The 11,388-nt window shown below is 38.2% G+C and overlaps 1 protein-coding gene across 1 annotated transcript in view; it reads left to right on the forward strand.

Annotated features, from left to right (window-relative positions):
* The window catches only part of CPA3 (carboxypeptidase A3), a 38,537-nt gene extending 28,668 nt beyond the window's left edge, over positions 1–9,869 (forward strand). The window contains exons 10-11 of the mRNA XM_027875980.1: positions 1,696–1,780; positions 8,845–9,869. Of these exons, the coding sequence (XP_027731781.1) occupies positions 1,696–1,780; positions 8,845–9,032 (273 nt within the window). The 3' untranslated portion in view covers positions 9,033–9,869. The remainder of the gene's footprint in view (positions 1–1,695; positions 1,781–8,844) is intronic.
* Positions 9,870–11,388: the final 1,519 nt, after the last annotated feature.

The raw sequence follows: 11,388 nt of genomic DNA on the forward strand, positions 1-11,388 counted from the left end.
CTCTCTCCCCCTCTCCCCCCCCTTCTCTCCACTGTCATTTGTTACTATGAAAATTAGTTGGTCGATGAGTAGGAGTATTCTTTACTGCCAACCACTGCTAAGAAGGAAGAGAATATATTCTACTCTCTATTATGACTTGCTGAAGAGAAGAAAAAGGAGTAGAAAAAATATTCCCTGCTATAATTTACTACTGAAAAGAAGAAATGAAAGAAGATACTTCTTTGCATTGCCACCTGACATTACTGAGAGGTAGAGAAGAAGAGAGAAGAGAAGACAGAAGCTATTTCTCTGCTTTGTTCCTGTCATTGTTGAGAAGTCAAATCGAAGCCTTCAAAGGAGTAGAATTGGAGAACTTTTGACTGACTTTACAATATAGTTCATTGCTTTTTCTTAACTTAGGCAATAGACCATATCACTACTGCAGCTGAAGATATCAGCTAAACATCAATCCAGAAGTGATGCATACTATAGCTATTGATAAAGTTATAGAAAATCCATCTGAGCAGAGGAACAGCTTAGAAGCAGAGAGGCAGACCAGAGGATCAACTGGTTTGACTGAGACTTCATGTCCAGTGCGGATTTTGTCAAGCATAATGTGGATCAGTTCAGGTTAGCAATAGAGGCATCTATTGCCCAAAAGATTTGCTCAAAGTTCCATGGACAGTTTCAAGATGGAAAGAGGACAACAAAGTCTAGAGTTCTAGAAATGTGAGTTTTACTGGGCATACATATTCCTTATACATGTGTCTCATTACACTAGAACTTTAAATGTGTTCTACTCTCCCAACATACACTGTGTGCATTGGTGGGAGACTTTGATCGAGATTTATGGGTGGAATGATATGTAAATATCATATCCTTGTTTCGCATTTTCAGTAGATGTTTTGGTTTAGATTCATTGAGAATTAGTAGCCTATTTGTTAATGGGAAATACACCAGTAGGGGTTCATGGTCTATAATGTTAGTAGGTATTATTCCCCAGGACTCTGAAAGTTAAAGTAGTAAGTACAGAACCTTCACCATGAGGAACCAACCAAATTGCCAAAGTATATAGGTGAGGTGAATGAGCCTGACCCAGCCCGTGGAAAGAGTCAGAGGTTGTTACTACACTACTGAAGGTAGTAAGGCAGCTCAGTGGCTAGACCACTGGGCCTGGAGTCAGGAAGACCTAAGTTCAAATCTGACCTCAGACACTCACTAGTTGTGTGACCCTGAGCAAGTCACTTAACCTTTGTTTGCTCTAATCCACTGGAGAAGGAAATGGCAAACCACTCCAATGTCTTTGCCAAGAAAATCCCATGAACAGTATGGTCCATGGGCTCATAAAGAGTTGAACACGACTGAACAACAGCCACACTCTGGACTACATGTGTGTGTGTCATCTCCTCCATTAGAATATAAGCTCCTTGAAGGCAGGGGCTGATTCATTTTTTTTCTTTCTACGTCAGAAATTAGTCCACTTCTTGACATGTACTAAATGGTTAATAAATGTTTGTTTATTGATTAATTTGGGTGAAACTAATCAATGAAATCATTTGATACTTAGGTTGAGTTAACATTGTGTAGACATATGCTACCGGAAAATATTCTAAGTGGATCACCTGTTAAGATTTTTTTTTCACTGAATTGATCAATTATTGGATGCAAAGTAAACATAGGCTTAATCTTCCATTTTCTCTTTTCTTTTTTCTCCAGTATAAAATTTCCAGAATTGCCACAGAATCTTTAGCAACTCTATATGAAACACAATATGTCTATGGACCCATTGCAACAACAATTTGTGAGTCTTCATTTCATTTTGTTAATACATGGGCACTTGAGAGGCAACCTGGCACAGTGCTGGTCTCTTTGTCAGAAATACCTGGATTCAAGTCCTGTCACACCATATGACCCTAGTCATATCACTTATCTTCTCTGTGCCTTAGGCAACTCTCTAAGACTAAACATTTCCTAGAAAGTGCCAACCTACATTGGTAAAGAGAATTTCCTCATGTTGGAGATTCCTATAACAATGAAATCACAGGTTTAGTCCCTATCCATATGTGAACAGAAGTTGTATTTCAATACATTTGTGTTACAATAACTACATAAACAGGAAATTCTGTCTCTAATTGATAATCCAAGATTAACTCCAAGAAGAATAGAAACCACAGGAATATAGATTTTAGAATTAGAAGTTGACTTTAGAGGCCACCTAGTCTAATTCCCTCATTTTACAGATGAGGAAACTGAGGCACAAAGTGTTAAGGTGACTTGCCCAGGGTCATACTGTAGAAAGTGTTTAAAGAGGGAATTAAAGCCAGATTTTCTGACTCCAAGTTCAAAGTTTTATGTGTCTATCTTCTAACTAAGGACTTATTAAGTATCTATTGTGTGCCAGGCACTATTAGGCTCTGGGGATACAAAAACAAAGATTAAACAGTCACTGCCCTCAAGGAACCTATGTTCTATAGGGGAGTCAACATAGAGAACATGATTCCATTATGAACACTGCTGCTTTGAAATGCAAAGTCTTGGCAGCTGGGTGGTATAATGGATGCCCAGAAGTGGAAGGCAACTAGGTGGTGCAGTGGATAGAGCACTGGCCCTGAAGTCAGGAGGACCTGAGTTCAAATCCGGCGGCAAGTCACTTAACCCCAATTGCCTAAATAAAAAAAAAAAGTGGGAGTCATAGTGGAAGACAGAAAGACCTGAATTCAAATCCTACCTCAAACACTTACTGCTGTGTGAGCCCAAATAAGTCATTTTTTTTTCCTGTCACAGCTTCAGTCTTCTCATCTGTAAAATGGGAATAATGATAACACCCACCTCACAGGGATTTTGTAAAGACTGAATGAGATAACATGAGTAAACCACTCTGCAAACCTTAAAGTGCTACATAAATCAATTTTTAAAAACATAAGGACATGTGTGGGGTGAAAAGATAAGTGAGAATGAAAAGGAACCCTAGTTTTAGAGGAACCAGCCAGAGTAATGACCTAGGGACCCTACTGGGAGATTCATTGGTTTACGTCACAGGGTCCTGGATTTAGAGAAGGAACCTTAGAGATAATGATACACACCACAGTGTTACATAACAAGCTCAGGGCTATTCAGCTAGTTAGTAACTGAAATAGTTAAGGTCTTTAACAGGTCTCAACACTCAGGGCCATTTCCAGTCATCCTGATCTACATTTGACCACTGGATCTAGATGGCTCCAGAGGAGATAGTGAGGCTGGTGACTTTGAACAGCCCTGCCCCACTTAAATACAATTCACTTGCACGTTATGGCATCACCTTCCTAAGTTCATGGTCCTCTTTCAGAACAAAGGACAAACAACTGAAGTAGTATTTTAACTTAGATCTTTCCAACTCTAATCCAGTAGTCTACCTATTCTAATACCCTGATAAGCCCAACAAGTAGCATTTTGCCAGAAATTGTGCTGAGCACTGTACCATATGAGTTAGAGATTCAAAAGTCTTTATATTTTCCTTCCCAAACTGACCCAAGACCCAGAGTGAAACTAAACCTACATATAAAGGTAAAGTGGACCAAAGGAAGGTCACATATAGAGAAAAAGTCTTGCTCATGAAGTTGAGATTACTCAATGTACTACCCTGGCATTCTGGCACCTACTAGGATGCCAGATATGAAAGGCCCAAGAGAACATACCATCTTCTAGGCTTTATGCCTCACTGATGAAAGGTATATCACTGATAGTCTTCTTGTCACTTGAGGTATCATCAAATTTAGATCTATAAAGAACCTTGAATAACAACCATTCCAAGGGTTCTTAACCTGGAATCCACAGATTTCAGGGGGGCCCATAAACTTGAATGCGAAAAAATTACTTTTAAAATATTTTAATATTTTAACTTTTTAAATTATTTATTTTTAAGTTATTTTGGTATTTTTATTTTAAAATTATTTTAAGATTATCTTGATATTATTGATTTCCTTTGTAATCTTATGCATTTTACTTTATGCATGTAAAAACATTCTGAGAAGTTCATAAGCTTCACCAGCCTGCCATGGTGGGGGTTGGGGTGGGGAGAATGATCCCCCCCCAAAAAAAGGTTAAGAACACTTAAACTAATTCAATCACAAAGAGTCAGAGAATAAAGTGATTTTCCCAAGGTGACACAGTTATTTAATGACAGAACTAGGGTATGAATGCAGGTTCTCTGATTCCAAAGTCCAATGTCATTTTTGCACCACTATGTTGTCTCTTACTGAACTCAGTATGTTCCTCATCTGTATTAGAACTCACTAAAAGTCCATTAAAAATCATTAGATTAATAGACTAGATTTAGACTGGATTTTTCTCAATATGTTCCTATGTTTGTCTGATTATTTAACTTTCCTCCTTAATGATTCAGCATCTCAAAAAAGGAGTTTCTAAAAATCAATAAGTCAATTTCCAATCAAATAAGCATAAACACAGGAATAATTTATCAATGGTCAAATCCTTTTTTGATATGCTAATAGCTCCTAATAAAAAAGATCCTTAAATAAGTACACTGTTGAGTTTAAAAAACACCCAGTCAATAATGTCCTCTATAAATGTTTGAGAATCAGCAGGTACTCTCTTCTTACAAATTTACAAATGTAATAGAAAGAGTACCAGATTTGGAAATCAGAAGACCTAGATTCACATTCCAGAGCCTTTTCCTCCTCTTGTATCCCTGGCTTTTAGCACAATGTCTGACATATAGTAGATGCTTAATAAATGTTTATTGATTGACCGATCATTTTTCCTCTTCTGGAAAGGGGAGTTGGACCACATAGCCTCTAAGGACCCCTCTACTATCTTTCCTGTGATGCTGTTGTCCATCAAAAGTCAATCCATTGATGTACTTCAGTAGCACCAGAACATGTGGCGTTGTTGATGAGGATGCAGACACACTGCAGGTTACATTCCACCCATTCTATCTGGAACGATGCACATTTTCTGTAACTGCCTCTCTAGTCTGCTCTTGCTTTCTACCTTCCATGGTTTTTCTTTGCAAATTAAGGTTTGGGAAACGTTAACAATTGCCATTGTGTATCATAAAAGGTAAGAGATTACTCTCAGCCCCACTGCATTATTAGGGGAAAATTGCCACAAATGACTGCGTACCATTAATGCATATCTCTTCCATCTAGTGCTATTAATCCAAATGGGAAATTTCATAGAAAGGAAGCTATTCCATGTGGAATAAAGATGCTCTCCATAATCCTTGGAAGTCCCAACAATTTCTAGAAATTAGTGGTTAAGGCCAACTGGGACCACCATGAAAGAAACTGGCCAAGGTTTCCAAAAAGATACCCACCCACACAACACTACTCAAGCCATCCTAATGGCCATTACCTAGAGGAGTAATGATGTAAGATAGAAGCCATAGCCATTCAGATGTATGTATATCACTTAGCCTTTCTGACCATCCATTTCATCAGTGGTCCTTACCTTACAGGACTGTTGTGATGAAATTAAATTAAATTAAATAAGTGAAATAAAACATGCAAGGCAGTTTGTTGACCCTAAAGTTCTATGTAGATGTCAGCTACTCTACTACCAATCTATGTCAAACTTGTAGGACATGAAGGGAAGAGGGAAAAGATTTATCAATTGTATAGAGCCTACTATATGCCAGGCACTATAGTAAGTGTTTTTTTACAAATATTATCTCATTTGTTCTTCACCACGGCCCTGCAACATAGGTGCCATTATCATCCCCATTTTCCAATTGAGGAAAATAAGGTTAAGTGGCTTGCCCAGGGTCACAAAGTTAGTTAGGATCTGAGACTGGATTTGAACTCAGGTCTTCTTGACTTCAGGTCCAGGGCTTTACCCACTGCACCCACCAGCTGTCTGAACAAGAGTCAAAGAGGCTGAGAAGGTCTAGGTGGAGTACAATCTGCAAAATGAGAAGGTGGATGAGAAAGGATGGCCAGAGAGAGCAAATGAAGCAGTTTCAAAGTACACAGGGAAATAGATATTCAAGAATTATGGAATGTACATCAATGAAATCACTTTCCCTGAAAGAATAAAGTGCAGAGCACCCCAAATTCTTAATGGATTTTTAATCTATTTAGGAGTCAAACAGCACTAAGACTTTTTGGACACTCTGGATAAGTAGTAGTAGCATTGTTCTTATTATTAATCCGATAATATCCATCAAGGGTAACAAATCAGCAGACTTTGTATGTGTTGACACATTTTATTTCTTCATCCTCCTCAACACCAAACAGTTATTGGAAGTTCAGTTTCATTGTTTCTTTTCCTTGCCTAAGGGCATGTTTATTTAAAGATTTTCTTTGAGGGCCATTCCTATTTTCAAAGGGTATTTGTGGAGTTTGATGGATTGTGTTTTGGAAGCCAAGTTCCTAAGGAACTCAGTTAAATAAATAAATCATTAGATTGATCTTAAGGGAGATGAAAGGTTATATGCTTCCTTAGTTTAACTGATTTTATACATTTGATCTTTTACTCATAGAGATATTTTCCCTCATATCTTAATCTTAAATTAATCTTAATAGTAAAATGCTCTCTCTCTCCTTTCTCTCTCTCTCTCTTTCTTTCTTTCCCCCTCCTTCCCTCCACACGTGTGTGCACATTTGAGGAAAATGAAGTTGTGACTTGCCCAGAGTCAATAATAAATGGCATATATGATTTCATTGTTATATATCCCATAATTCTTGAATAAATATTTCCCTGTGTCCTTTAAAAATGCTTATTTGAAGGGCAGTTAGGTGGCGCAGCAGATAGAGCACCGGCCGTGGAGTCAGGAGGACCTGAGTTCAAATACAACCTCACACCAAACACTTGACACTTACTAGCTGTGTGACCCTGGGCAAGTCACTTAACCCCAACTGCCTAAAAAAATAAAAATAAATAAAAATGCTTCATTTGCTCCCTCTGGCCATCCTTTCTCATCAACCTCCCGACTCTGCAGATTGTACTCCAACTAGAGGCAGCCTCTACGACTCTTTTTTTTGTTGTTGAGGCAATTGGGGTTAAGTGACTTGCCCAGGGTCACACAGCTAGTAAGTGTCAAGTGTCTGAGGCTGGATTTGAACTCAAGTCCTCCTGACTCCAAGGCCACAGCTCTATCCACCACACCACCTACCTGCCCCAAGGCTCTACAACTCTTGTTCAGACAGCTGGCGCGTTCAATGGGTTCATATAGTGTGACCCAGGTGTGCGTAGGTTTACACGTTCATGTGGGGGTGGGGGTATGGGTGTGTGTTTTAATATTCCAATGGGGGTAATGTGCTGCAGTGCAAACAGTGGTGAACTGAGAGACAAAAAACCTGGAGAATTACTGCTTGGAAGAGCCCAGACAAATCACTTCAGTTCTAAGGGCCTCTCAGTTTTACTAACTATAAAATGAGGCCTCTAAAGTTCCTTCAAGCACAAAAATCTGTGATCCTATCAAATCCTAACGATCTAGGTGAATGGTCCACTCTGCAAACTGTCTCTGACCAGCTTTTTTTTTTTTTTAACTTTAGTTCAAATTCAACCTCAGATACTTACTAGCTGTGTGACCTTGGGCAAGTCACTTAACCTCTGTCTGCCTCAGTTTTCTCAGCTGTAAAATGAGGATAATAATAATACTTCCTAGGGTTGTTGTGGGGATCAAATGAGGTAATATTTGTAAAAGTACTTAGCATTGGATACAGCACCAACCCTAGAGTCAGGAGGACTTGAGTTCAAATCTGGTCTCAGATACTTACTAGCTGTGTGACCCTGGGCAAGTCATTTAACCCTGATTGCCTCAAATACACACACACACACACACACAAATACACACACACACAAAACAATAACAACTACAAAGTACTTAGCACAATGCCTGGCACATAGGAGGCATACAATGAATGCTTGCTGACTTCCCCTTTTACATTATCTCTTAACCTCCTTAGGCTGGGAAGCAATTCAGATCAGCTTTTGCTATTGTTGTTCAGTTGTATCCAACTCTTCATAACCTCTTTTGGGATTTTCTTGGCAAAGATACTGGAGTGGTTGGCCATTTCCTTCTCCAGCTCACTTGACAGATGAGGAAACTGAGGCATGCAGGGTTAGGTGACTTGCCCAGATTCACACAGCTACTAAGTGTCTGAGGTTGGATTTGAACTCAGGAAGATGAGTCTTTCTGACTTCAGGCCCAATGTTCCATGCACTATGGCACCACCTAGTGCCCGTAAATTGATCAGCTTTTAACCTCTGGTAACCTAGTTTATGTCAATCCCTGCTCATTTGTACACTCATAAACTACTTCCCTTCCTGTCCAGCTAATGTATGTTCAAGGAATATGCATTTATTTTAATGCTGATATAGATGAAATATTTAAAAATTATGGTTTCTCCGATGTCAGTCAACACATGTGTGTGTTCCTGTGTATACATGTGACAGTGTAGAATGGAGTCAAAGCCGCACATCAAGAATGTTTAAAATATTGTCTTATTTGTATTATTTGAGTCACTATAAACATATCTTGCCTACCATCATCAATTAGTTCTGCCTAAACAAGGCACTGGGCAAAATAACCTTACAGAGAGCAGTTGTTTCTCTAGTTATACCTCAATACTTCAGTTGCCTGGTCAACATTATTATTACCCAGGATTTGGGAATGGTAAGGTGGAGTTTGGTTATCATATATTGACAACATTGGTTAGTCAACATTACATTGGGTATACCAGCATTCTCTACCATTAGTGCAGTATAAAACATATGTGTGTGTGTGTGTATATATATATATCTATATATATCTATATATATATATATACATATATATTAAATATTTAACTTTGCTTCAGTAAATTTCCTCTTAGGGAAAAAAATGTTAACAGTTCCCTCTAATGTAATGCTTATATTTTACAGACCCAACCTCAGGCTCGTCTGTAGACTGGGCTTACGATATGGGCATCAAGCGTTCATTTGCTTTCGAACTCCGAGATAAAGGCAGATATGGTTTTCTCCTCCCAGAATCTCAGATAAAGGCAACCTGCAAAGAGACCATGTTGGCTGTCAAATCTATCGCCAAATATATCCTCAAGCATCCTTTATAAACATTTTCCCATTCTATAATAAGCCAATTAATTCCCTTTTCATTGTAATGAATATATATAACTTCCGTAATACTCAAGTTAGCCCTTAATGAATTATCTTCCTTGCCTGGAAAATTCTCATCCTTAAGTCTTCATAACTCCATTCAACTAATTCCTTTATTCATTCTCTCACTAACCCAGTTAGCTTTTGCTTGCCATAGTACACAGCCTAACAAAGGGAGTTGAATCAAGAAAAACAAAGATCCTTTGATCCCTTTCCCTGCTAAAGATAAAGCACAGTCAAAAAAGAAAGAGCTGTCCTTTAGCATTCTGCAAAGTTGATTGTTTGATAGTGTTTGTATATTACTGCTTTAAACTAGTCTAGGAGGGCCTGCGGTCCCTCTATGGAGTGGGTTCCAGAAAAAAAAAAAATTAGATTCAGAGATTGTTTGAGTTGTCCATGACCTTAGAAATCATTTAGTCTAATCTTTTCATTTTACCAATGAGGAAATGGAAGTCCAAAAACGTGAAGCCAATTGCCAAATCATGTAGCTAATTAGTGGTAGCAAATCTCACATTCTTTCTCAGAGCCCTTAATACCTAGTCAAAGTGTGTCTTTCCACTCCTCCTGAATCACATTTTCCCATCATAGTCTCATTATCACATTGCAAATTTTCAGAACTTCAAAAATGCCTGTATATTCCCTTCTTCCTCCCTACCAAAAAAAAATGCTAAAACTTAAAAAGATACATCTACAATTTAAGATTCTTATTAAGTTGTGCTTTCATTCATAATTCAAAATTGACTATATATTGTATCATGCTGTTAAGAATTACCTGTGGAACTCAAACTCTTATAAAAGTGAATGTTGAAAACTAAAATAATTAATTAATTAATTAATTAATTGCCTGAAATATTCACAAGTTCAATTTCTCAATGTATATTTATTGAATTAGCCAAAGTAAATATGGGTCATGTTTCTATATAGCAACAAAAATATGCTATGGTAGGAAACAAAATCTTCTGTAATGGAAAGATGGAAAGTCCTGTTTCTTATCTTCAAGTCAATTCTCCCCAACACATTTTTCATTAATTCATAGAATTTACAGTCTGTCATATATTGCCAAGATTTCCTGCCAAAGCTCTGAGCTGCCATGTGCCAAGTGAGTTCTGGGCTATGATGTGAGTCCTTCCCTGGTTCAGAAGAGAGCTGGCTAGAAAAGGTTGTTTTAAGAGTAATCCTCTAAGCTCTGGGTCTAACCTAGGATTTTCAGGTAGATTTCCCTCCAGTCTGCAACCGCAGTGTGAGATGTATTTCCCAGCCACTCAAGTTCCACTCCAAGATTTGTCAAGATGTGAGAGATGAAAAGGTTGAGTGGAGGTGCTGTCCCTTAGTGTCTGCACAGATGACTGTTCTGAGTACTCTAGGAGCCATTTTTGTGGATTATAAATGATCCTAAAACACAAAGTCACATTAAATCTGGTGGCAGCTCCCACTAACCTGCCAAAGGGGAGCAGATGTACCTGGACTACCTGCAATGTGTTCTGAGAATTTGCATCTTCCTCGCCCCCTCCCCAGGTTGACTATCTGGCCAGTGGAGAAATTGGAAGAACATCTCAGAATAAGACTTCTGGTCATTTAATGACCTGGCATAGAATATCATGCAACACTCCCTCAAAAAAATGACTAAAATAACAACATTTAGTTGTAGAAAAAATTCATCCCTTCTGGAGATGGCGTCATTGACCCCAAGCATCATTATGTATAAAGATAGTTCAGACTATGGCAAATCCATAAAGCTTGGTGTATAGGATTTCCATGCTTAAATGCACACAAATGCATATTCTTTGCCCATTTTTTAATGTGACAAAAAATTCACTTACTTAGTCTATTTGTTTTCCTGATAATTTTTTCACATCATGCTTCAAGTATCATTAGCCCAAAGCATTTCTTTAGCTCTGTCTTTGCAAGATGCTATGTCAGCACTATACAAATTGAGCTAGAGAAATGGTCATCACCCCAAAGTGTTTATAATGGATTAAAATGAACACACATAGTCATTCGAGTAGGAAAGTGAAGATTCGACTTTTTTTCAGAGAGATGATGTAAGGAACTTAATTAGTTCCTTCAGTGTTTGGCCATTTGGTATCCATCACTTTTCAGAGCTAAAGTATCCTAGTCTGACTAAGTAAGATGGTTTCATTCAAGTAGATGGCACATGTGAATGGCGAGAGAGGAAAGGAAGCAGATGGAGGAGGAAGGTTGAGTTTGAATTATTAGAGACATTTGTTTGGTATGTGTGTATCTGCTGGACAAGTAGTTCTTGAAAGAATTAGAAATTCATAAAAGAAGGGGCAGATGGGGTTATTGTCTAAG

Source organism: Vombatus ursinus, unplaced genomic scaffold (genome assembly GCF_900497805.2).
Source record: "Vombatus ursinus unplaced genomic scaffold, bare-nosed wombat genome assembly UNPS02014810.1, whole genome shotgun sequence".
Classification (NCBI taxonomy): domain Eukaryota; kingdom Metazoa; phylum Chordata; class Mammalia; order Diprotodontia; family Vombatidae; genus Vombatus; species Vombatus ursinus.